This window comes from Chaetodon auriga, chromosome 18 (assembly GCF_051107435.1).
Source record: "Chaetodon auriga isolate fChaAug3 chromosome 18, fChaAug3.hap1, whole genome shotgun sequence".
Classification (NCBI taxonomy): domain Eukaryota; kingdom Metazoa; phylum Chordata; class Actinopteri; order Chaetodontiformes; family Chaetodontidae; genus Chaetodon; species Chaetodon auriga.
In genome coordinates this window covers 11,124,732-11,152,429 of record NC_135091.1, presented here as the reverse complement: position 1 = coordinate 11,152,429, position 27,698 = coordinate 11,124,732, and the positions used below count along the sequence as shown (strand labels likewise).

Genomic DNA, 27,698 nt, shown 5'->3' with positions numbered 1-27,698 from the left:
AAGTGGCAGCAGAGAGCGCCACAGAGCCACACAGACCATGTTGTATTACGTTACATAAACAAGGTTATAATTTTTCCCCCCAGACTAAATGAACTCACTGCTCTTCTTTAAGTGAATACATCTCCTGTCAAACTTCCTGAAGTGTGGACATGGTCAAATTTGGGTCAATAACAACCCAGTTTTCACATATGGGACCTAAACTAGAGGAAATAAAATCAGAAAAAATGATCCCTTGCTGTAAGGCTCAAGCATACCAAAGCTTTTGTCATAACATACACATACATCATATAAACATTGTGTGCTGAGCGGCCAAAGAGTCAGAAAATGTGAAAAATGTCAAACATCTTTTGAAATTTGTAAGAGCTGCATGTTCGAAAAGACCCTGAAAGGCTCACCTTCCCCAACACCCTCCAAGAAAAAAGAAAAAAAAAAAAAAAATCACATCTCCGCAGTGGTTTCCCTTTCACCACCTCTCTGCTCCTGAATCATGTCCTCTCTTTCCCGCCAGCTCCGGATGCTGCTGCTGTTGTGGACAGGTGTGATTTGCATGGCAAATGACCCCCATGCAAACACAGCAATTCATGTGGCCAAGGAGCAGCAGCAGCCGCATGGGGCCACTGTGGGTTTTCTCAGGTCAGGACGAGAGGTTGTGTCCTCATGGGTGAAACACACACTCTGATGCCTCTTCAAACCATTTTCCCCACAAGGTTCAGTACCATCGCTTTAACTCTATCTCCTGATGGATGCACAGACCTTTCAGATAGCAGAAATCACACATGAAGGGTTTTTTGGTTCAACGAATACACACTTCTTTAAAGGAACAATCCAAATAAATACACAAGCCAGCAAATCCAGAACAGTATGATACCTACTAGCAAACAACTGTAAGTGCGCATTGGGAAGCAAAAGCAATAGCCAAGACGGTTGGTCCTAAAGGCTTAGTTTGACATTTTGGGAAGCGTGTTTATTTGCTGTTTTGGAGAGTTAAAAATGAAGCAGAAGTCAGTTAGCTTAGCTTAGCATAGAGACTGGAAACAAGGGCAAAACAGCTACCAAACAACTCTAAAGCTTGTTAATTAACATGTCGATTGTTTGATCAAAAATCTTTGTTTTGCTTCTCCTGTTTCTGGTCTTTATGCTAAGCTATGCTAACCAGCTGCTGGCAGGTGCAGCGGCATCATCCTTCTCATCTAACTCTCAGCAAAAAAGCTAACAACCGCATTTCCCAAAATGTTAAACGACTTCCTTACAGAAGGCACTGCATGGAATTATAATCAGTCTCTCTCTCTGTCTACTGTCACTGCAAACATGAACTGAACACTATGGCACTTTAAATGTATGGTATAGTGGAAACTACATACTGTTTAGTTTTTATTGTTCATCAAGAACCTGTTACATTATGAGACATTTGTTTCTCCCACATCTGGCCAACAAGGTTTTTTTTTTTTTCTTTTTTTTTGCATTTCCAATAATGTCATAGTCTGAACATCATCAGTCTTTCTATAGCCATATCCAGTGGTTCGAATAATGTCCACAATGACAGCAACCTGCCCCACAGCTCATTCTGTAACACATGCTTGAAGACAAAACAACACAACAGTCCAAAATTCAAAATGTCACAGTATCCCATTCACTAAAAAACTAAACATAATATAATGTTATAAATAAAAAGAGAATGAAATACAAATTAAGCCCAAACTTTAAGAGGATAATAAACATGCACCCATGTAAGACTAAGCACAGAAACCGACAGTTAAGACTAAGAGAAGATTCCATCGTCACATTAAGAAGTAAGAACATATTTTCAGTTGTCTGACTTGGCTTTGTAATGTCAAGGCACTGTATAGCTTAAATAAGATTGTTCATGGCTGTAAGTGTTCCACAGGATTTGACTACACTGAAATAATGTTACAAAAACTACATCAAACATAATAAATCTTTCTGTACACTGTGAACAATCCCAACGACGCGTGAGAAGTGTTTGGCCAGGGTGGTACAACGGACGCCATGTTGGCTGTCACATATAAAACAATGCCCTCCATAACATACTGAAACTACAGTGAGATGTTTTAGCTCCATATGATTGCCAGTGATTGCCAGATTATTGAGGTGCAAACATGGCTGCCGCTGAAAACCTCACTGACCAACCCACAGTATCTAAATTCTGTGTGACGGGTTAAACAGAGGTGAGAAACAGACCTAAAACACACCTAAAATCACGTTTTCAGGAGAAAAACACACTCAACCGCACAGTCCTCAAATGTAATGAAGTGCAGATTGTTTTCTTCTTTTGCAGAAATGGGCAATGTGGTGAAGTTGTGGTCAAACAGATTAAAAAAAATCCCATTCAATTAAGTACAGATACGCCGAGGAAGAAACATATGGGAGTTCTGAACTTGCATTTTTAAACCCACTACTTGAACAACTTTAAGGTGATGACAGCATCTTTAAAAGCAGGGTAGCATAAGTGCTGGTTTGTAGAAGACCTACAGTGTTTTTTCTGATACTACCACCAGGTCAGGTATTTCACATGCCACACATAGTGACTTTAAATAATAATTCTGGTGATATATTTTTATTATTATCAACAAATCCTGTGAAAAACAAACAATGAATCGGTATTGTCTGTGTAGCTGAAGTCTGACTTAGTGCACTCCTCTGCGCCATCAATGTTTAGTTTTTGCACCAAATAAAATGTAAAATATTATATAACATAATGTAAGATCTGCATAGCTTTAAGATAACTCTGGTGTATCAAATGGTAACACTAAATATTGTACATGGTCCCTCACAGATAAAAGAAAATAAATAAATGCTATAATGTGTATTAATCCGCTGCTGAAAATAGTCCCCAACAAGTGCACTATTTCCTCCTGTTTGACTAAGGATTGCTAAAAACTACAGTGCCCAGCTGTTTTTAGAAAATTATCTAGAAACTATTATACTAAAGTAACTATACTATCTCCAGCAGGAACAAACGGGTTTGGGGCTGAGAGCCTCGTTTTATGGGATTTGTTTATAATAACAAAAATATAGAATATCACCAGCCATAGCCTTCAGTTAGCTGTAGACAATTTACATTTTTTGCATTTAAGTGGAGAATTCCTGTAGCCAAAGGGTAGTCTTGTAGGTATAATGCGTGAACGAATAGACATATTTTCACAGCAGACATTTCTACTCGAGATATAACACATACATTTAATGATACTGTGCATGCTGCTTTCAAATTTTGCCTATTCCCTGTGACACACAATAGTCTACATATGCAAAGTCACATTTAGCAGGCAAGGCGCTTGAGGGATACTGTGCTTTGCTTTGATTGAGGTTAACATTTAAATCCAGTTTTTAGTCCGATAGTTTATGTCAATGCATGCTCTTTGTAGAAAATATTACTTTTCCGCAGTGCCTTTGGGGATATTTAGATGATATTCTGGAGGAACTTCTCGGTGATATCATGGTGTCTATCTGTGTTTTTCCTGCTGTGACTAGTTAATGTCTGCTGTGAGAAAGGCCTATTATTATCATCATTATTATTATTTTTATTAAGCCTGGCCTTGGGTGTATAAGGATCACATCAAAAGGACTACGGATGGGGAAGAGCAAGATCCTAAAATCCACTGGAAGTGGATGAAAAGGTCACGTCCATGAATGGACGTGGCCTCACATTGTCATGGGATGATGTGGTTTGCAACATGAGGGCAAACATCTGTGAAGGAATCCTTGAGTAAGTCCAAAGTGTTCCCCAAAAAAGGAAGAATGAGTGCAAGTGATTGTAGAGTGTCCAAATGTTCACTTGGATTTAAAAACCCCCTCAGACTTCAAGTCTCAGAGTCCACCATGGATGAAATGATGTCCACCAAACTATCGAGTCCAAAAAGGTAACCGTCTTCTCTGTTGCCCTCCACCCACGACGCTCGGTGGGTCAGTTCCTCCCCTTCAGGAAGAGGCGTGGTTTTCCCAAAGTCGATCATCCAGACTTTGGCCCGTCCTTTACTGTCATGAACGAATAACAAGGAGCTGCCAATCACCTGCAGGGACGCAGAAAAACAATGGAATGAATAAGAAAACAGGAAACAATGACTAAAAAGGTTTTAAGCTAACTTTACTTGTTTGGTTGTGTCCCTCAAAAACATGATCTCACTTCCTGTTTTCTTTCACCAAATGGTTACATTCACTGCTTGAATGTTTGTGTGTGCGCGTGTGTGAGTGTGAAACTGACGCGTGCGCATGTGTGGTCAGGGCTGTCACTGTCCAATTTCCATGACGAGGCCACTGCGTCTATGTGTGACCTTCTTGAGGGAGTTAGTGTCACTCAATTACACTTAATTACTTTATCAATAAATTACAAGTTTACAGAATGCATGTTAACCAGGCCTGGGACTAATTCAGCAAATCAAGGTATGTATGCATGTATACTACATGCTGTAATATCCTTTGCATTAAAGCAGAAACATGTAAACCCTATCAGGTCCAAATGCACTGAAGGATTGGGGAAATGCTCGATTATTGGTTGAGAGTTGACAGTAATGTGCAACAAACCTGAACACTTTGCATACCTTCAAACCCACACAGACTTACGAGGTTGCACATTTTCCAACACAACAAGCATGATAATGATTTCTTTGTGAATAATGATTGATGGATACATTCATACATGACAGATAAGATCAGTCTTATGTTGATTCTAAATGTGTGTGAGCTGCACCACATGAGCAGCAGCGGTGCAGAGATCAGCAGCTTCCGTCGCTGGACGTGTGTCTTTACCTCGTGGGTTTTGAAGAATGGGGAGATCTCCAGAGTGTCTCTGATTTCCTGCAGCCTGGTTAAATAACAGTTCTGGGGAAAACAAAACAAAAAACCCACAAGCTTTATTATTTTGTTCACTCGGGTCTGCTCGCCTCTGAAGTCGTCTGTATTAGAGCAGTCAAACAGGAAACGCTGCTCGGCGTGGAGCGAGTCTGACACAGCACGGCTTTTCTAAGCTATTTTTACAATCGAAACATGGGTGTCAACACGCAATGTCTTGATGTATTTGATTAAAAAAAGCGCTCACAAGCACACACATGTACGCAGTCCTGTCAGATACTAAGTGTGTGCGTGTGTGTGTGTGTGTGTGTGTGTGTGTGTGCGCGCAAAGAGGCCCAGGGAGTTCCCAAGGACTTCCCTTTTCTTCTGGCCCAGGAAGCTTAAGGTCAAAGTGTGTATCTGTGCATCTCTGTGCATGTGTGTGCGCCTGTGTGTGTTTCCCATGGGGTTGTTAAAACTGCACACTACAGTTGAACTTAAAATTCCATTCCTCATCTGTTTTTCTGTCCTGCACAGTGGTCAAAGCTGTTCACGCACACACACACACACACACACACACACACACACACAGAGTTAACTTCAAACACACTCACCAGTACGTCCTTATTCCCTTTGACGAAGTCATGGAAGGCCGCAGTGACTTGGTCTCTCGTCTTTGTTTTCTTAAAGTCTCTGTTCACTGTCCCATCCTCCTTCTACATTGGAGAGGAGAGGACAAAGTGTAACGATGGGGATCATGAGGGTGTGCGTGACCATTTATTTATATATGTTTATATACGTTTACAGTATATCTACTCTCTGTCCTCATGAACTACAACTTCCAGCTTCTTGTGGAGGTGGGAAGGATGGGAAGGGACGAAGGAGAAGGAGCAGAGGAGAGGCTGGATGAGAAAAGCAGAACAAACAATGAGGGGAGGAAAAGAAGGAGGGGGCCAGAGATATTTTTAGAGATTTAGCCTGAAAGCGGGGAAAGGTCTTTGACTCTGTTTCAGCGAGCAGAACCACACACAGAAACACTTTGTTTAATGTCAAGAACTTGTGATTTCTGTGGCTATTTCAAAAGATTTGATGTGTATATGGGTCTGAGGGCATCATGTGACCTGCAGCTGAGACTTTGGCCAATACGCCGACATCACACAAAGGAAATCATCGTGCAAACCAGCACATTAAATTCACTCTCCACCTGTGGTGCCAGCAGAGTGGAAGCACTGGTAGAAGCAGCAGTGGAACGACAGCAGTAGCAGTACTGGAGTTGCAGCATTAATATCAGTGGTGCATGTACAGTAGTCACAGTCGTACAGTAGATTAGCATCAGAAGCTGGACCAGCAGTGGGAGAAAACCAGTTCAGAGTGGAATAAATGAGCTTTTCTTATTCTGCTGGCTGCCAGGCAACGAGGTACTATTTGGAGCCAAAAGTATTTTTCCCTTTATGGTTCAGGTCTGAGTACAGCTCGGACTCTCTCTCTCTCTCTCTCTCTCTCTCACACACACACACACACACACACACACACACAGCAAACCTGATTAACACACACTTGTCACATACATAAGAGCACGTACAGGCAAATACACACACACACAGAAAACGGCACATGAACCGCACGTCCACACTTCTTTTTTCTTTACACACAAACACACACACCTCTGTTTCTGGGGATATCCCTCGGTGTCATGGCAACAGACCACCGGGAGGTCGGGAATGTCCTTATATAGCCACAACGCTCAAATAAAGACAGCAGAGCCCGAGGATTTCTGTGTGTGTGTGTATGTGTGTGTGTGTGTGTGTTGGGTGTCAGTGCCAGATGCTGAGGCATACACAGCTGCCGCGGACAGGCCTCATGCATGACAAAGGAACTCATGCACAAACATATACTTCAGAGGAAGTTTCTGTTCAAAACAGGAAGTTAGATCATACCCCTGAAGGACACACACACCCACGCGCTGAACACTGGAAGAAAAGAGGGAAGGAAGGCTGCACACACACACACACACACGCACACACACACACACACACCTGTCGCTTTGTGAGTCTTACCTTGACTCCCTCTATCCTAAATCCCAGAGTGGCTGTTGAGCTTATGGTCTCCCTCCACTGCATGTATCTGGGCTTGGTCACCACTTTCTGCTGGTTCTCCTCTGGCGTGGGCGCCTCGGGATCAACCTCGATCATTTTCTGATACATGTCGGGTCTCGGGGAGGGCTTCTTACGAGCCTTGGTCAGCTCTTCCTCAAGGTAGGTCCTGAAGCGTGGGAGGAAGAAAAAACAGGTGGTAGGTGGGTGAAGACGACAGAGAAGAAGGAAGGGTGGCAGACATGAGCACAGAGAGGAGGACGAGGTAGAGAGGGTGAAAGAGAAAGTGTGAGGAAGACGTCTCTTTGCAAACATCATGACACAGCTGCTCAGAGGAGCACTCTGTTCAGGGCTAAGGTAAGATTTTGTAGTTTTTGGCCACTATTTCAACTGGAAATGCTAAAAAAGTGCAAAGATCTGGAAACACAGGCACATAGTTAAACAGGAGTCTGTCTGGGGGGCAGCGAGGTCATCATTCAGGTTTTAAAGAAACCAAACTTGTTTGGAGGAGAGAACAAAGGCGAGCGGTGAAATCCTCCTCCAAACTGTCATCTGTAAACATCCACGACAGTTTACAGGCCGACTTCCTGCCTCAGCTTTGGCCCGAAGGGCTCGCCGAACTTTGCGGAGTTGTTGTGTGTACAGAGAGATTATTATCGATATTTCAGGTGCTCACATGTTGACTTTTCACTCCAAGTAAAGGGCCGAAAGCTTCAGTTTGTTGTCCTGTCGCACATCTACGTTCATTTATGATTGGTGGGACTATACAAACACCCACCACCCTGCTATCTACACGCTTATGTGACGTCACGTGACGCGTCCTCTCACCTCACTCCCATCTTACAGTCCATCACACACGGGAAGTCAAACTCGGCCAGCAGATCCTCCATCTGGTTGTATTTCTGGCCGTCCTTCTCCACGTCTCCATGGTAACCAGGCACGTACGGGCGCAGCACGTCCCTCATCAGGAGGGACAAGCAGCGCTGCTCACAATCACAGTGTTTCTGTGGGATGGACAACAGGCTATTGTCATTCTGTATCCCTGGCTAGACTGATTCGGTATTAACGGAAAAAGCAACTTTACGGACAACAACAAAGAAAATGTGATTGGTGTGAACGGGCGCCTTACTTTTAATATACGGCCGTTGGCTCCCGCCTTGAAGCTCCCTGTAAAAAGACACATTCTACCGTGAAGAAGCTGAAGAAAGTGGTAACAGATACAGTAACTGGGACTGGCTTGGTTTAGGTCTGTTGGGTTAAATTGAGATTAAACATTGGTCTAAACCAGCAATTGTGATTTTTCATCAACGTGCACGTGTGTCATGTGTTCTAAAAATCCTAAAGACATCCCAGACATACAAACTGAATCATGCCGACCATTTTCAGGCTGCTGTAATCTGAGTGATCTCATCGTATTGTAGGCTCGGAGGAGAAACTGGTATTAAAAGACGGCCCCCAGTGCTCAATCTGCCAAACAGCCGCCACTGGTGCCAGACGCACCACAAAATCTACAGCTCATAGATATTTAAGCACAGTCTAACTGGCCGTTTGGTGTGTCAGGGTCCCTCAAGTACTGTTTTAGCCGCATGTTCACTGATGTTTTTATTCCAATGAGCCATATAATATGTGTGTCCACACACCTGCGTGCCCAGCCAGTTGTATCCAGGGATATTTCTTCTTGAAGGACATGACAAACGGTGACCAATGGACCATGTTCTTGATCTTCTTCCAGGACTTGTGCTGCAAACACACAGAAACCGATAATTTTGAATCTGCTCTAAGTGTTATTACTTCAGTAAAGATGGCTGAAGATTCACGGACCCCTTTGAAGACATGATATATGTATACAGCATATACCCACTTATTTTTCAGTCAGCAGTGCATACACTCACTTTTTAATCCCCTCTGTTGTGCATCATTCAGTAGTATTTTCCTTAGGATGGTGAAGGCATGACTTGCCCTTCTCTGCCTTGATTGGCTGGTTCTCATTGCATTCGTTGGTTGGCTTTAGGCATGAGGAGTGATGATTGGTTTGGATAAGAATAATATCAGGGTAAGCCAATCAGAGGCAGAATGGGGCAGGTGAGGCCTTCGCCATCCTAGGAACAAAGATCACTTATCAGCCTACCTGCTGCCCTGCTGGTTTACCTCAAATAATAATGAAACAAAACAAGACCTCTGGAGTATTTACTGAACAACATAAACAGGAAAGACAAAGCAAAGTACTCAAAAAATGTACTTCCAGAATTTCAACTCTCGCTGCTACATCAGTGCCATTGGGGACGGGTGAGGGGCATAAATCGGGGTATAAATTGAGAGTATACCCACTTCTCCATGCACCTCTACACCTCTGGATATATGTAGAGTTTAGCAACTCCATCTACTCAATGCTCAATCATTAGGATGGCAGCATGCACTCATCTTAAAATCACCCAGGAAACTTTTGGCTGATCCAGTGCTTTTTTTTTTTTTTTTTTTTTACTGTTTAATGGCTATGAGCACACACAGACACACACACACACACACTCACTCAGTGTGGGGCATCCCTGACCCTGGGGGAGCTGTTTTCAATCTCTCTCTGCCAGCTTCTCCCACACTCTCTTTTTTCTTCGTCTTTAGCTCTTTCAGAACACTTAAACTAAACTCTGGAGGATCGAGCTGGGGTTTCCCCTGGTAACACACACACACACACACACACAAACGCACATACACGCACACACTTTCTCCTTGGGCTCTCCCTGTCCCTGGCAAGGATACAGTAAACTGCAGGACTCCTGCCACACACACAAACACACACACTCATTCACAAACTGAGACATATGCTGTCTCCAGCACACAAACACATACTGCAAGTAGTTTTCAACATCAACAGCTTTTATGTCAGTGACCACAGACCGACTGAAGTCTACTTCTCTGTTCTCTCCAGCCCTCCTGTCCACTTCTCCATCTTTGTGATGGAAAAGACTCTCCCTGTGCATGTATATCAAATTTTAACTGCAGAAGAAAAACATGTTAAGCTCTCTGAAGGCAATAATAATGGATACAGACAAGTCAAACAAGGCCAAAGTCAAATATTTGAAGAACAAGAAGTGGGACAGATGGAGATGAGCAACACGAGGCAGAAGTTACTTCTTTGAATAAAGGATAAATAAAACCAGTCTTTAATCCCCATGAGCCCTGGTGCATGTTGCAACACCTCAGTGAAGCTACAGCACAGCAAATAACGCTCTTCTTGAATAACATATTCAAAAGAAAAGGCACAGTTTTTATGCCAGCAGCATTACATCAGATGGAAAAACTCCAGATGTCTTGTTCTGTGGGTTTGAACAATGCTCGGCTGTGCAACACTGTGGCAGAGCTAACAGTGGATGCAGCAAAAAAAAAAAGAAAAAGAGAAATGTTTCCCCTTAAAAACACATTGGAAATGCTTCATACAGCTTTCACGATCGATTTCAATGCAAAACACGGACACGCGAATGCAATTTACATCACGACAGATGTCAAATCCACCCTTAAATCATCACATCTGCTCAGTAATTGGTTCTTGTGTAAGACAATACTTGTTCTGAAACTTCCTACATGGGACAGTGGTAAAGATTTCCTCCTGTTAATGCTGTGATCTCACACACAGAAGATTTCCTGTGGTCTGCAAATACCAAGAGAAATAATATTATGTCTACAAATAACCAAAGAGAAGAAGAGAGGAGTGGAGAGGAGAGGCGAGGATAAGATAAGAGAAGACGACCATAGAAGGAGATATATAGCCCATGTCACATAATCTGGACCTGACGAAAATTCATCAGCTGATAGCATGACTATCTATGGTTAGATGCACGCACGCACACAAACACACGCGCCTTCAGACACACACTTTTTCTCTCTGTCTCTCTGAAGAATCACATGAGGGGGCTTTCTCTGCACCACTGAAGGAGAGAAAGAAGAAACTCACCCCCCCCCCGACCAAAAGTAAAACACACACGAGCACGGATCACATGGTGGAAACTAACTGAAAGGTGGGTCAGCTGAAATGGGTCTCGGAGAGAAGCTTGACCCTGGGATTACTAGCATTTGACAGCAAGTTTGGTAGCACGGTTCAGTATTTCCACAAGTCTGCTGAATTGATGTCTTAGTGCAAATGGTTTGTTTCAGCTTGTCTGAAGACACAGTGCTTTCTAATGGAGGCTCAGCGTGGCTTGTTGCACTGGGAATCTCCATGTGCATATATGACTAGACACATACGCACTGTTGGCTCCGCCTGAATAAACTAAGGTTGAAATGAAACAAAACTCAAACACTCTTTGAATTTCTCCTCTGATCCATTGACAGCGGAGCCACATTTTGATCAGCGGACATTTAAATGACTGCTTCTGGCGTCTCGTTAGAGGAAATGCAACACTGACAAAGCCTTTCAGACCACCAGAGGGGCACAAGTAAGTTCAGCTGAATGCTATCCCCCTCCTCATTTTTTTTCCCACCATCTATAGCCAGTTAGCAAGAGAGCAAGAGTATCAGGCTACAGCTTGGTAAGCAGCCAGGGTCTGCACTTTCTCTGTCAGCTCACACTGTCATCCATGTACTATTTTGCCCACTTACAGCTGGTGTGTGTGTGTGTGTATGTGTGAGAGCTGCGGAGGGCAAGAGAGAGGAGAGAGAAAAGAGAAAGTCTGGACTATCTCACGTGTGAGTAATAGCAGGTGTCATCACAGCGTGAAGATTTAGGAGGCAGAGACATTAAGATGTAGTCAGAGCAGGAGGAGGAGAAGAGGAGAAGTTTGTGTGTAATTAAAAACTAAAGACAGCAACTATTATCAGCACTATCATGGCTCAATGAAATCCAGCTCCCAAAGTTGTCAAACAGCACTAAACGAGGACTCAATCCAGGTATGAAAAGCACTCTGAAAGTCTGACATAGAAGTACCTGAAGGTGGCTGGTGCGGAGGTGGATGACGGTAATGATACAGATGGCTCCGAGCGACACGACAACACTCCACACTGAACACAGCCATGCAGACCACATCATGGCCCAAGGGCTGCCTGTCAGGTGACAGACTGATTATCTGTCCAGCTCTCCTGCAAAAACGCAGCCGAAGTCCGTCTCTCTCTCTCTTCAACCTCGGGCTCGCACGCTCCTCGTTCTACGCCTCAGCAAGACTTACACGCGTGTGTCTCAGCGTGTGCAGTGATAAACAATCGTGCATCATTTGATTGGCAAAACAGAGGACAAACATTACCTGGGCATGCAAATCCCCACCTGGGTCACAACATTTGACAGACGCAGACGGAGTTAAGTGTACGTGTGTGTGTGTGTGTGTGTGTGGGTGCGTAAGTGTGAATGCACACTATGTACCGTGAGAATGCAGAGGCTGCGTGGAAAAAGCAAACTAAGCCTGAGTGTCCATTCCCTGTTTTTCCACTTATAAATGTTTGAGTATGCATTTAGGCTGGTGTAAGTCGGTGTGTAAACACGCACGTGGCTCTCTGTAGGTGCGACACAGAAAGATTGTGACAGATGTTACACAAACACAAACTGAAATTGACAAAAGGAAACATGTGAGCTGATGGAGCTCCTACGATGCACCTTCAGCCTGTAACATCTGAGTTTTTGTGAAGTAAAAAGGAGCCATGCACCTAAATCACACTCCGCGCTCTGCATGTGTGATTTTATCTGAAAGTACTGACCGGGTTTCACCTAAAACAGGTCTAAGATACTCTCACCGCAGCGTGTGAAACGATCGTTTCACAGTTGGCAGGTGACAATCGCCTTTTGTGCGCGCGTGACAATGTGCCCATGGAAAGTCAAGCTTCGAAAGGTTTGAAGAACGTGTAGATTTATTTTCAAGGATGCACAACAGGTTTAAGAAAAAAAGATGCACTTCCATGAACATCTGAGCACACGTTCGAAGCAGGCAGGCGAGTGTGAAAATGAGCAATCCAGAGTTTTGCCCCTGCCTTCGCTTCGCCGACGAGAGCGCTGCATATTAAGTATCCCATCAGGAATCACACTTTACTATGCAGTGACAGTCAGGCTGTCCAGTTCAATCAGGGGCATGAGTGAATTTAAGGATAATGCTGCTGTCTTTTAAAGAAAATCTCCTAGACCTGTTGGTGTGATCATCAACGGTAAGACTCAAAATTTATTAGATGTATAAATGCTGATGGCATTGTTCAACGTGTCTGTGTGTCTCTACCTATAGCCTATATAATACAATGACTTTTTCGGTCATTTCCAAGGTGCTCACACATGTGTAATGTGGTGCACAGGCAAGCAGTAGCCACAATAACTGCTTCAGGCTCGGGTCGGGTTTGGACATAAAACACAGAACGCCTGTCAGGTTCAGGTCAGCTTCGGCTACGACGCTCTCAGACTGGCGGTCAGACACATGTATTATCATTCAGGCTCCTTTGTGTCTTTGGAAAGCAGCTATCTTTTATTCTATTTGTTGTCAAGTGATGAAAAATGAGCATTTTTCTTATGTGAGCAAAGCTGGACGTGAACCTGGAACCGGAATACAATTCAGGAAGGTGTTTGAATTGGCAAGTCCACACACACACACACACTCACACACACACACACGCAAACACACATACACACTCTTTCTCCCTGCCTAAAACTTCCGTCAAAGTCGGCCTCCCTCTCATCTTTTTCTGGCTCATTGCTCTCTGGCGGTCTGTCTGTCTCTCCTATCTCTATCCCCAGACCAGCTGGATGACAAGCGGCGAGCAGGAAGAACAGTAAAGTTTCCATTGAGGGAGAGAGAGAGCAAGAGAGAGCGAGAGAGCGAGAGAGAGAGAGAGAGAGAGAGAGAGAGAGAGAGAGAGAGGAAATGGTAAGAGAAGGAACTTCTTGCAGACAGGAAGTGGGGGGGTTGCCGCTTGCCTCAGCGACAGTATTTTCCACATCCGCCGCTGACTACAAACAAAAGAAAGAGAAAAAAAAGGCCTTGCCCTCTGTAAACAACAGAAAGAGCACGGAGGAAAAAAGAAGCATTGAGGCGAAGAGTTTCGACTGGCCCCTTGATTATCAGCATGTAGAAATGTGCATCGTATCTTTCAGCATCTGCAGACGTGTTTTAACGCAATGTACATTTGCGTACGAGTAGCACGTTGGTTTTCGAACTGTACAATTAACAGATGTAGAATTGAAAAGGGTGTTCTGCCAAAGAGAGTGCACAGATGGCACAGAACCTAAAGAGAATCAAGTTTACACAGGGAGACCAGATACCACTCATTTGCATGCGTGCAGGGAGGAATGAAAGGAGGAGAGAGTGGTGAGAATGGCAAAAAAAAAAAAAAAAAAAGAACAGAAAAAACGGGGCAAAGGGTAACTCTGGGTTACAAATGTGTAATGTGAAGAAGCAGGGGAAACACTGATGCATGCTGATGTTTTCAACAGAGAGGCACTGAGGAAACAACAAGCCTGATATCGCTCACCACAAGGTCCCCGTGCACATACAAATATTGCAACTCTCTGAGTCTGCAAAGTTTAGACACACACACACTCACACACACACGCACAGACAAAATTAAACTGCAGGGAGTGTGATGCAGGCTAAACAAAGTGCAGTAGGTGCATACAGAGTGCATGACAAAAACCAAAACTGGCCAGTGGAAAAATGGTTTTGCAGACTGACTGACTGCTGCATAAAGGTGAGAAAAGGGGACACGTGAAAGAAAAAAGGGTGAGATGTTTGTGATGTGAGTGTTCAGCTTGGCTGTGACTGAATAATGGAGTCCAATGGGGAAGACTGGACTGATTTCATGATGGAACATTGAAGACATCTGAGTTTAGACCTAGCCTGAACGCATGAATTCAACAATGGGGGGCTTCTTTGCCTGCTCACTAACCAGACAGAAACTATAAAAGCACAGACATTTAATGTGGAACTGTCACATCTAATACCAAAGACGGAGTGTCTATTTGTACCTGGATGAGAATAGTCACACAGGTGACAGGACTTTACCCAGGAGACCGGGGTTGGAGTCCTGTGTGAAGCCAAAAGTCAATGCTTTAGGCAACAAAATGACTTGGTTAGGTTTAGGAAAGAGCATTGTTAGCAGAACACACCTGGGTGCAGCACAGAAATAAAGCAACAAGTCTTCACAAATTCTGTCAATATAACCATCACATGCAGAAGGCTCAACCTTGTGTGCTGTGCATACTAACATTTGCATTCTTGTATCACATCCAGCAGGGTTTCCCCAGCGTGTCTCTGACAGCCCTGAAACCGTATGAAACCACACTTTACGTCTGCGCCGGGTCCAAAAGCAGGTGCTCTTTCAAACCAAACTGTCAGCTTCTGTAACTGCGGGCCGACCTGGCGCCCCCACGGCCGCGGCGGCTTGAGCTCGCACACGCATGCCTGCTCGCCAGCAGCAAGCTCGCACAGAAACGCCAAATAAAGAATTGACCGGTGTTTCCCCTCTGACAGAAAATCAAGTCGGCACTCTGTAACACACACAAATAAGAGTTGGACACGCACACATAAACCTACAGACTCTAAGTCTCTCTCGCTCTCTCACACACACACACACACACACACACACACACACAGCTGTGAGAGGGAAACTCGGTTTGACGTCACAGGGCTGCTAGGCAACCGGCCGCCGTGGTAGTGAAGATTTTCCACTGCAGTACAAACACAGTGCATGTCTGTGTGTGTGTGTGTGTGTGTGTGTGTGTGTGTGTGTGCGCGCGCGCGTGTGCTGATAGTTTGTGCCGACCCACTTGAGTTACAGCTCAAGACTTTTTTGTCCCGTCCTGTCCGCCGTGTTTGGTGTTCGGTGAGGTTTGATTTGATGGTTGGGTGAACAAGCACAGGTGCACATTAATGTTTGTGTCAGTGTGGATCACACAAAAAGGGATGTGAGTCAGCGTGGCATAAGTTAGAGCGTGTTTGCGATAGAAGAAACTCTTTCTGTGTGTTCTACAACGTGCATCTCGCAGAAGCTGCAGTGCTGTGTGTTCAGAGGGTGTGTCAGCGTTAGCGTATGTGTGTGTGTGTGTGTGTGTGTGTTTTACACTGGAGCAGTATGGGTGCAGTTTTCTTTCCAAAAGACACATCTGTCTGTGTGAGAGCGGCAACTTTTCAACAACCACAGGGTTATTGAAGCGAGTCCAAAACTGTAATGCATCCCAAGTTTTGTTTACAATAGAGACAGCGTGAGTAACAATACACCTCTTGCATCATTTATAGTGTTCATAAGTACTGCCCCACTTCTGTGCTACAGCAGCTCCTGCAGTAGCTTTTCTGTACATTACACAGGTCAAAAGAGCTCCAAGAGCAAGTTTATATCAAAAGCTTATCGAAGCTGAAGCTGTAGAGCGGAAAAAATGTTGTTTTCAGGGCGATACTTACAATGAATCTACAGATTTCTAGACCATAAACTGTCAAACCAATACCAGTTAACCAGAGCCTGGGGGGGTGACTTCACATGGTTTTTTGGTAGTAACAGTCCACCCACAAAGGTATTCACTTTTTGTGACTTGAAACACAGTAAATCTTCATATTTGAGAGGCGGGAACCTGCAGCTGTTCAATGATTAATCGACTAGCAGCATTTGTTTCAAAGATTAATGTTCTGTAGATAATAATTGATTGATTGACTAATTGTTAAAACTAATGAAATTTTTATTAGGAAGTAAACTTCTACATAAAGTCAATCACTGTGAGAGGTTGATGCTGTTTCCAGCTGCTGTCGTTCACTGTTGAATTTTCCAACTCGTTCATGTAAACCATCTTCAGTTTTAATGCTGTTCGGCCAGCTGTGTTGATAACATGGTGATTTTGTTGTCAGGCATTCTTCGCTGTCTTAAATCCTATAATTGCAAGACTCTGTGTATCTTATTACGACAGTTCATTTTCCAATTTCCAAGCTTTTCCGCGCATCTCTGAGGATTCCTCTGCAGCTGCTTAGGTGGAAATGCTCTGCTGATGCTTTATAGGTGAATTACACAGAAGAGCCAACACCCCGGTGTCACCTCATGACTCTTCTCTGTTTCATTCCCTGGAACTCAACAGAAATGCCGTAGAAAGATAAACACAGATGCCAATCTGCTGCAGGTGCCCTTTTGCCGCTAATTTAGTAGAACTAGGAAAACACTGGCGGTGCATATATGCCTTCTGTCCTTGGAGAGGTGCCCAACGGTCGGAAGATCAGCCAAACCGAGGCTATATATGGCTCTGTTCACATTCCAGCCTCTGCCAGTTAAACACACACTCTTAAAAAAAATGAGTTGATCCAAAAGTTAATGACCATAACAAAACAGATGTGTTTGACTGTGTTTATACCGAAGAAATGAGCGAGCCATGCTTACTTGGGTGAATGATTACTGGGTGAATGCATCCACAGTGACGTAGAGCCTTTTCATGCCTATAGATACATTCTGCAGAAATGTCTGGATTTATGCTTTTTTATTTTCCACCAAGTCTTCAGGAAATTGTTGCTTCCTTGCACATGTATTTGTCTTTGTCTGCAGCCTGTGCCTATAGAATTGTACCCAAGATACCCGTCTGCATCTGTGTACTTCCTGGTACATCCTTAAATGTCCCATAGTATGAGAAATGTCCTTTACGTGCTCGGCTCTGATGTTGCCTTTTCTCTCCTGCTCTTTCTTTTGTCTCTTCCTTTCTGCCAGTCTTACTCTCAAGCTCACTCTGTCTTCCTCTCTCAGTATCACTCCTCTTCTCTCTCTCCCTCTCCTCTTTCCTACATACCTCCCACACAAGCAAGCATGCTTTATGTGTATCTGCATGTTTGCCTCCTGCACACACACACACACACACACACACGCATACACAGCAGGTTTCCTTAAACTACAGATCAGGAACTGTGACAGGCTACAAACAAGAACATGAACAGCCGGCATGTTTGACATCTTTGTGTTATGATGAGGGGAAATCCAGACTTTTACAAGTAACTATAAACCTAAAACTATCTTTCAATCGGCTGCAAGCACCAGCAGGAGCTTCTCTCTCTTTCTTTGGCAAGATAAAGGAAAAAAACAGTGACCGGAAATATGCAAAGAGCAATACAAACACTATTCAAATCCATCTGACAAATTCATTTAAACAAATAGTTTGTAATCTGTGTCAGCGGGGAGAGCTGGGATGTTGGTTTGAGGGATTGGTCATGAGATTTAAAACATGCAAAAAAAAAAAAAAAAAAAAAAACTGCATCCATCGCGCATAAAGCTGCAGTCTTGTAAATCTTGCACTGAAAATATGATCAGAACATAATGAAAGCAAACATGGAGAATTAGGTTTTAAGACAATGTCTTCAGAATATGTATGGAAATATGCGGACGCCACATTGATTGCATGGTCTTGTGGCAGGGGAGACCTCGGTTTTAAAGCTCACGTACGATTCTTAATCGTTCAGCTGATAAGATGTGAACGTGAGCTCCAGCCGCAAAGTCCTTCAAAAAAAAAGGGACACTTCTGGGACATTGTTTACAAGAAACGCTGGTAAAAAATCAGTTACACAATCCTTCGTTAAATCGTGCTTCAAAGCAGAAGTGAGATGGCCTCCTGAACTTATCTTGGCTACAAATAAAAACACATCCACCCACCCACCTACACACACACATACCCAAACAGGCCTCAGCCTCCTCTTTGAACGCCGTCCAAATGCAGGCAAAGACTAAGTGTGTGTGACTGGCAAATTCTCTTGCTTTCCCTTTTTCTATCACCCGTGCTCTCTCACATGCACACCCTCACATTACCCACACACTGAAAACACACCTACACACACACACACACACACGCACACACACACATAGGTCGGGGCACAGAGCTAGCTTTGTTACTGTGAATGTCAACCATTGCTCAGGCAAAGAGCTCTGGCCAATTTGACACAGGAGCACCCAGCAACATGCACAGGCACACTCAAACACACACAAGACGAGGTCGACCGATTTTTAAAGGCCGATATAATAACGATAGTTTGGAGCAATTATTTTCCCTCAAAGTCAGCCTGATCTTGTCTATCGGAGCAAAGTTCTGCCAATACAGAACGTCCTTTCAGCAGCAGTTAAACCAACCTGATCAACTGGTCAACCTCTACACACAACACACACCCACGCACACTGACAGACTCGCTCTCGCTCAGCTCTACTTACCGCTCTCTGCTTCGAACTGAGGAGCGCCGGGTTGAGAAGCTGCTCTCCTTTCTCCGTGTCACTGGAAACGTCCTCCTCCGACTCTTCCCAAGACGAGGAGAAACCGGCCGAGGAGGCGGAGGAGGACGACAGCTTCCTGAGGGAGCGGGTGGAGGAGTTCGGCCCGGGGATGGGGCTGGAGCTGGGGCTGGGGGTGCAGCATAGCCCCTGGTCTGACCCCGGGCCTTCAGAAGTTTGAGGCTGGCTTTCCAGACCGTGGTCAGTTATTATGACTGCAGGGATGGAGGGAGGGATGGAGGGGGAGTGATCCATGGAGTGATCGGTGACGTCCAGCAGACTCTCACTGCTTTGTGCCTGAGGAGAAGCAGGCGCTTCTGGATTAACCTCCAACCTGTTCACCTCCATCTGGAGCGGCGTCTCCAGACACAACCGGGCCTGTTTCCCATCTCTCTCGGTCCGTTCTCTTTCGTCTCCCAGCATTCGATTGTTGTCTACCTCCTCCTCCTTTTCTCCATCTTTTTTCTCTCTGTCCGCTGTGGCATCTGAGTTTGATGCCTCAAGGGAACCCTGAACAACAAACGGTCCATCTATACAGGGAGCCTGCATTGTTGTTTCAGGATGGCGCCCATTTTGACCAATCAGTGTCTTGTTCTCAGTGTTTGTTTTAGTGGCCTTGGTGTCCTTCTCACCTTCACCCCTTCCTCCTCCTCTCCTTTCTCCTTCCATTGTCTCTTCCTCCCTCTCTCTTCCATTCTGGATGACAGGGGGGACTTTGCTCTCTTGTGGGTGGGTCATTGGGCAGTCGAGCTCTGTGTTTGGCTGGCTGGGATTGGAAGGCGTTTGGCTGGGCGACCGTCTTGGAGACCGAGGGCTGCGCTGAAGCTCACTGTTAAGCACCTGGGCACGAATTCCAGAAATGTGGGCCTCGAAAATGCCAACTTTTCCCCTGACCTGAAAGACACAGAGAAAACGAGGGTCTAAACGCAGCAACAGCTTGGTTTCCTTGGTCTAACTGTAGAGCTTATCATTCACAGGTGCAAAACAGTTCACCTGATGAGAGACTGATAAACTGAAATTACAAAATATCACCATAATGTACTACCAATATTAAGAAATTTGAAAATAAAAATGAGCCTGGACTCGAGTGTCGTCCCATTTTTGGCATTTACCAGACTGTGTTGAAAAACGAACTGCTGGCAAGCTGCAAAGTCAATGTGTGACTGTCTGCAGTTTCAAGTGCTGAGTACAAATGTAGGCTGGAGTACAAAAATTAAACAAAAATGAAACCAACGAACAGCGGTTATGTAAAAATCCTACTTCAATTTACGGAGATAACACAATATTGTCATGGACTTGAGCATACATTTTAGTGCAAGTGCAAATAAAATTTATTGATATTAAACCTGAGAAACATGTTCTGGGCTATCTTTAGTTTAATTAGTTAATATTGATTTACGTACACACAGTCCAAGGCAAGCAAGGAAATAAAATGAAAATCAATAAGAAGAAGTATGAGACAGAGAAACATTCTTTAATATGAAAATATCAAAATAAAAGCCCTCTCTCTGAATGACAGATGCTGAAAGTTTAATTTCCCAGCTTTCCTATTGTGCAAACATACAAGAAACAGCTGAATACTGCATAAGTAGCAGCAGCAGCAGCAGCAGCAGTAGAAGTAGTAGCAGTAGTTGTAGTAATTGCAGTAGCAGTAGTAATAGCAGAAGTAGCAGTACTAGCAGTAGCAGCAGCTTGAGTAACTGTTGCATTTGGGGATCATCAAAGCTGGGTGAGAGCACTTCTTACAGGCATTGTTCTGACTTTCCCCGCAAATTAAAAGAAAGTAGTACATCCTTCATAGTTTGAATATACTGCTTTATATTCCTAGATAGAGACAGACAGATGCAGCGAGTACGATGGAGACCAAAGAGACACAGAGAGACGCAGTTAAACAGGCAAAGACGCGGCACCTCGACGTTCTGCAGCTCTCTGTGGATCTGCAGCAGCTGCGCCTGGCGTCTCCTGTCCTCTCGCTTCTCTCCCGTCTCTCCTCCCCTCTCCTCCTGCCCTTCTCCTTCCCCTCTCTCCTCACCGCCGGGTGAGCTCAGTCGTCGGACCCGCTGGCCCACATTGACTCCTAAGAGCTCCGGGCTTCGCGGGGAGGGCGAGCGAGCGCGGGGGGCGCGGCCTGGGGAGAGCGAGGGTGAAGCGGGGAAGACAAAGGTTCGACCCAGGGTCCGAGGGCTTGTCTAGGAGACGCGAGACGGAATTAGAGACGCTTCAGAAATGACTCACTCGTATCAGCTTGTGTTTATACGTGAGTAAGGGAGGCAATGATCTTCACACTGCTAAAACTACCAGCACTAACATTATAACATTATAATAATGACTTCATATACTGCTGGTAGCTTAACCTATGATTAGATATCATCATTTTTTGGTTGAGTTATATTTTGTATTAATAATATGAATCTGCACTGTATCTAGTGACTAAAAATTGTCCAATGTCTGAACAGTTTCTGTTGTTTTGGTGTTTTCATGGAGATAAAACAGGACAACACACCAACAGCCTTTTCAGATTTCGCTCTCACAGGTTGGATGCGTTACCTGAGGGCTGGTTGAGCTGTAGAGACCTCCACCGAGCGCACCCCCACCCAGTAACTGGCAGTAGGTGCTGCGATCTGGAACCGGCAGCACAGGTCGACCGACTGGACTGGTTCTCGCTGCGGAGGTGGTACTAGAGGAGCCTGGCTGGGAGTGAAACTGATTACTGCTGCAGAGAGGACAGGAGAGGCTTGGTTGGTTTGTGAGCATCTACATCTATCATGCTGATATAAGTGTTACATTTTGTTGCCTCATTACACACATGAAACTATCGTACTGTAGTAGGTTATGTATGAAAAACTTCAATAATGCAGCACATGATAAAGCAGCATGTTACATGGTAACCTGATTAGAAACAGGTTATTTCATCGTACATTCACAGTGTGAAGCTCCAAAACATCCTTTGTTTTTCAGTTTTAATCATTGTTTTAACCCTTGGTTGTATTTTCTTTATGACTTTTATTTATTGGTTATTAACATTTTATTGCTGTCATTTTTAGCCTTGCAAAATTTTGCTTCAGTGTTGTTTATTCTTGATTTTATTTTTTGTCTGCGTTGTGTTATATTTTGCTTTGTGGAGCACTTTGGGCTGCTTGTTTATACGAAAAGTGCTACATAAATAAAGTAAAAATAGAGTTACTGACCAAACATTTTTAAAGTAAGCGTTTCAGGAAAATGGCAAAGGTTGTACACTGTAAAAAAAACAAAACAAACAAACAAAAAAAAAAAAACGGAGCTGACCTGTTCATGACTCCGAGGCCGTTCAGGTTCAAGGCAGAGGCTGCCATCCCCGCGGCCAGGCCAGGGGCTCTGAGTGCTGGGTACACATCTGACAATCTCCCCTGAAGCTGCAGGGAGGTCTGGAGAACAGCTTTCAGTGTTTCCTCTGCATTCAGTCAGCAGCGGCAGCTCCACGCCGCAGATCTGCACCCACCGCTGCAAAAAGAAAAAGAATTAAAATCAAATAGCATCAAAATGAGAAGCAAGCCTTTTTTTTCCCCCCCAAAAAAATTGGACAGACACTTCCTGGAAAGCCATCTCAAACTGCGTCATGGACAAAGACGATTATTCATGTCGTTCTGCTGTTCACTCAAAATAAAAGATATCATTGCTGGTGCTGGGATTAAAACTGAAGACACATAAAGGGAAGGTGACAGTGGGAGAAAAAGGGACAGACAGAGAGAGAGACAGTCAACAATATTGGAAGAAAATGAACCAGGAACACGTTTCAATCACTGGAAATAATTTGCCTTTTCTCAAGTTAATGTTTCATAGAGGTTCAGATTTGTATGATGCTCATTTGAATCAAACAACTGTTTTATTACAGAGTCCAACTCCAGTCTTTACAGGGGTGGACGTTTTCCTCCTCTCCAGCTAAATAACTGTTCTCCACCATCATGTCTTTAAAAGCCTATTAGAGCTTTACATCTAACTGTATTAACCTTTTCATGCTCTCGTTTCACAGCTTTGTTCCTGAAGGAGCAGCACAAAGTTCAGCCCGACCGATCTGCTGCTCTGCTCCATCCTGCAGCTCCACACTGTTTGAATACGCTTCGGTCTAAAAATAAAAAGTCACTTTAAGGTAACATTCTTTCAGGGAGAAAATGAGGGAGGCACGTGGAAAAGGGCAGAAGATGGAGATACAGAAAGAAAGAGGCAGAGAGGGAGAATGAGTAAGGGTGGGAGGCAGAGAGAGGGAGGCCAGCGCAGACAAAGAGTTAAACACAGAAGAAGAAGAAAAGCTGGGGAGGGTGGAGAAGAGATGGAGAGAGTTCAGCCGTCGGTCTGAAGGGACGCAGATAAAAACGTGGAGACGGGGGCTTCAAATAAATTAGAAATTACGTTTTAATTACACTAATTCAGTAGAATTCGATACTGCAAATGAGCTAACGAACATACGTATTTTCATAGAACCCGAGTAGACGCTGGGAGTCGCTGACTCAGCACTTTTTGCTGCAATACAAAGACAGTGTGTTCACATTTTTCTTCTTGTGTTCAGATTCATCAAGATTGTTCCAAGACACTGAGTCATCACTGCACCACAGGAGACTAATTGCTACGTTAGGTTCAGATGTTTTTAGTTTGAGAATTAGCCGGATGTCTTGAGACAGGCCTGTCCTACCGAGACAGAATCAAGTCTTAGGATCACTTGATCTTAAATAAACTTATCAAGTTTGATCACAGGAAAAATCATGAACCGGTTTTCCTGTTTTTGCTGTGCAACAGTGCAATGGTCTCCTCCCTTTACAAGAAACAGGCCTTCAGGAACCAAAACCTGTCATTTAGGTCCTTAATCAAGATGGCTGAGAGGTGAGGCGCAGGAAGGGAAACTAACTGAATTAGATGGACACACTCAGCTCGTCACTGTAGTGCTTCATGTGGTCTGAGGCTAAAGTCTTTTAAAGCTTGAAAATGCCAACTGTAGCGACGTCCTCAACGCCGGCCCAGTGCATTTGATTCAGACAGATGAGTGATTATCCAGAGTTCCAGTCTGCTTTGTATAATGTGAGATAAGCAAGAGAGTCATTGCTGGTGTGCAGAGCTGTGAGCAGCAAGTCTGGACGACTACAGGAAAGTCATTTTTTATATCGTGAAATTACAAATGCCAAGATGCAGACCCTACGGGAGCACAGTCAGTAATATTTCAGCAGAGTGGCAGTGAAATGAGAGCCGTGTGCTGCACGGTCAAACAGAGGCAGATATTTTTTTTTTCCACCGTGTAATAACTTCTGTCTCACAAACCTGTCAGCAAAATTAAACTGAAGCTCCAGCATCTAGAAAACAAATCCTTTTCAGTCCAGCTCTGGGGCTCGCTCAAGCATACCGGCATTCTCGTCATGCGCCGAGCTGCCAGAAACGGCCTTAGGATGTGTTTTGATTCCAGATAAGTTAAGACATCGGGTCATGAACATCGGGGTAAACATGGGATTTCCTCGTTGGGGAGTGACGCAGTTAAGAGAGAGGCAGGAAACAATCTGAATGGCGAGTCACTGGAGCAGCGGTGAGGCTTTTTTCTCACTGCTTAATCACTTCTCTCTGCTTGTTGGGACTCTAACATCCAACAAGTTTCAGCGAAAACACCCCGATCCAGGACAGCGACTGGGAGAGAAGAAAGAGCAGCGAGGAAGGAAAGCGAGGTGTTTACAGGCTATTTTGGTTTAGCCGCCTATTCTAAATCTTTCATGCAGAAGCAGCCGATTTACTGTCTGTGAAACGGCTCGGTTGTAATGAAGCAGCACTGGGCACCAGGAGCCATTTTCACACTGCATGTTGCACATGGTTAGCTGCATCCCAAAGCCTTTTCTTCCCTCAGTAAAGGGCAGTTCGGGACTCGGTGTTCAAAGTTTCATTGGCTCGAGCTTGAAAAGGCACAAAGAAGAAAATGCCTCACATGTTGAAGGCTTTAACAGAGGACGCACATCGCACCCCCGTCAGCCTGAACACAAACACAGCGTACACAAAGGATTAGAAAAGCCATGATACAACACACATCTAGCCTCCTCTCTCTCACTCTGATAGCCACTTGTTTGCACCTTCCTCGCAGATAACATTGTCCAAAAAAGATGCATGCATCTGCAGAAAATACGCTAAGCTATCCAATGAGCACAGTGTTGACATCTCAAACATTATACGATACCATATCAATACTGATCAACACCAGCCATGCAGCAGGACGAGTGAAGCCAGCCATGACTTAATACCGCGCTCACGTGCCATAATCACGACTCACAAATGCAGCCTTTGGCCCACCAGAGCTGACAACCGCAGTAAAAATGGGGAACAAAATTGAAACTAATACTTGTTGTGATGATTCTGGTACAACCACAGCAGACATAAAGCAGCTCAGAATGCTGCCTGTGTGCTTCAGAGCAGCCTCGTGTCAGATTGAGTGGGACTGCGTGAGTATTCAAACTGTCCACTTGCCTACACAAGTGGGCAATGAGCCTACATACAGTGCAGAGAAAGCAACCCAGCTGATGAAGCGTTTCGAGGATGCTGATGATGACATTTACATTAGCAGATGGTAGGCTGAGGCGACGTGACAGTGCAATTAAGTCCTCTAGCATCAGAGGGTTTATACGATCTAAATCATATTTCAGGGTGGATTAGGTCATAACGGGCAATGTTTATTCTAATATTAGATGTTTATGTGATTTTTGCATCAATGAGATGGTGTAACTTCATTTGTTGGGGATTTAACCCACTAGATTACCCCCCAAAACGCACTGTTTTTTTTTTTTAATCTATTAACAGCTCCTCAATAGAATTTCAGGAAACTAGATGTCACCGTCTAAAATGAGTACACCACAACAGACGATTTTATCCATGTCGTCCACTTATAGCAGCTGGGATACTCAAAGCTTTACGGTTCCCAGAGGCATGAAAAGGCCTAAGGAGGGCCTCGAGGTGAACCCAGACTAAAGTAGACAAAACAAAAGCTGCAATAAGAAGTCGATTTATTAAGAAGATCAACAAAAAAAAATTAAGTATTTTAACAATAAATTTTTTACATGCCAGACATTCATCTAATGTGAGGATTATCCAAGATCAATCCTGACGTTTGATGGTGTTTGGTGGGAATTTTTCACTATTTTCAGACATTTTTATAGACAGCACAATTTATTGAGAATAGCCAGATGAATCGGTAATGAAAATAATCACTGGTTGCAGCAATGATGGGTGATGGCTTGCTTTAGATGGTCCCATTTTGGGTCTGGTTGCTCGCTCATAAAATGAATTTTGAAGCCCCCAGTCTGACAAATGTCTCGTCCAACCTTTTGTCCCATCCGGCTCTTTTCATTAGCAAATTTGTGCGAGTTTCGCTAAACATAAAAAGGGTTTGGTAAACGATTTGGCTTTGATAGCTGGATTCAATTCTGGATTCAGGCACAATAAAATGCTGTCCACCTCCAATCTGAGTAGCATTATGGCTGAAAATGAAGTGTTGTATAGTGCTGTGTCACTGGAAAGGCGCTGTTATCTAAAAATGAATGCATCTTTAATTTAAAAAAATAAATAAATAAATAAATATTCAAGGGAAAATGAACAAGATTCAAGAACACTTAGTTCTTTTTTAAGTAAAAATCAAAAACAGGGATAAAACTGCTCATGTCGACTGGTTTCCCCTTTCACTAAAAGGATGAGCAGGCCTATGATAAACTTTCACTGTTGCCTCTCCATCTGCAGTGGAGGTGGTGGTGTTCAAGGGTAATAAACTCCATCCAACAACAACGGTGTGCTCAGATGGAGGTCCTGAGCTGACAGCAGGCCCTGTGTGATCTTACCTCAGCGCTGCGCCCTCCGACGCTTCTCCGGGACTCCTTCGCTGCTCTCGGTGATCTTACAGGCAGATCCCAGCCGTTGTGCAGGAGGATGGCTCTTCTCTGTGTGTGTATGTGTGTGCGTGTGACACTAGAATAACACTGAGCACGCACGCACGCGGCTCCTCGTGCACCGAGGGAAACTTGTCATCCACTCCTCTGCTGTGTTGTTGCTTTCTTCCATGCGCAAACTTGTTCGACGCTGCCGCCGGTCCTCTCTGTTTCCTCACCTTTTCACCAAAAACCTTTTTCAAAATGTCTCTGTGATCCGGAGCGGTCTCTCTCTCTCTCTCTGGCTGTTTTGGGAAAACTTCAGAGCACGTCGCGTCGGCCGGTTCGAGCCTCACCGTCTTCTATCAGGGTGAATAGTTTCTTGGGAGGTTTCTGTTGTCATGCGTGCAGCTCGACACCTCTGAGCTCGTAGTAAAGCGCTGTTTGTCTGAGTGTTTGAAGCCGGAAGCGACGAGACAGCCTCTCTCTCCCTCTCCCCCCCCTCCCTCTCTCTCTCGCTCACTCTCTCTCTCTCTCTCTCTCTCTCTCTCTCTCTCTCTCTCTCTCTCTCTGTCTGTGTGTGTGCCTCCCTATCACTCCCCCTTCTCTCTCTCTCTCTCTCTCTCTCTCTCTCTCTCTCTCTCTCTCTCTCTCCCTTTCCCTCCCTCACTCTTTCTCTCTCTTACCCTCTCCCCCCGGTCTGTCTCTCTCTCCCTCTTTCCCTCTCCTTTTCTCTCTTTCTCTCTCTCTCTCACACACTCCCCCCTTTCTCTTCTCTTCTCTCTCCCTC

At 44.4% G+C, this 27,698-nt stretch overlaps 1 protein-coding gene across 2 annotated transcripts; it reads right to left on the bottom strand.

Annotated features, from left to right (window-relative positions):
• Positions 1-1,358: 1,358 nt before the first annotated feature.
• itpkb (inositol-trisphosphate 3-kinase B) lies at positions 1,359-27,421 on the bottom strand. 2 transcript variants are annotated; one of them, XM_076756207.1, is made up of 12 exons: positions 26,882-27,421; positions 22,338-22,532; positions 21,600-21,765; positions 20,963-21,241; positions 18,996-19,946; positions 8,519-8,618; positions 8,008-8,045; positions 7,707-7,882; positions 6,843-7,047; positions 5,400-5,501; positions 4,765-4,836; positions 1,359-4,028 (listed from the first exon to the last, which is right to left on the bottom strand). In XM_076756207.1, the coding sequence occupies exons 2-12, from the start codon at positions 22,382-22,384 to the stop codon at positions 3,819-3,821; spliced, it is 2,346 nt and encodes a 781-aa protein (XP_076612322.1). In that variant the 5' UTR covers positions 22,385-22,532; positions 26,882-27,421; the 3' UTR covers positions 1,359-3,818. The 2 variants fall into 2 exon arrangements, with proteins under 2 accessions (XP_076612322.1, XP_076612323.1); XM_076756208.1 differs by having other exon boundaries at positions 21,600-21,762; positions 26,882-27,366.
• Between the last annotated feature and the right edge of the window lie 277 nt (positions 27,422-27,698).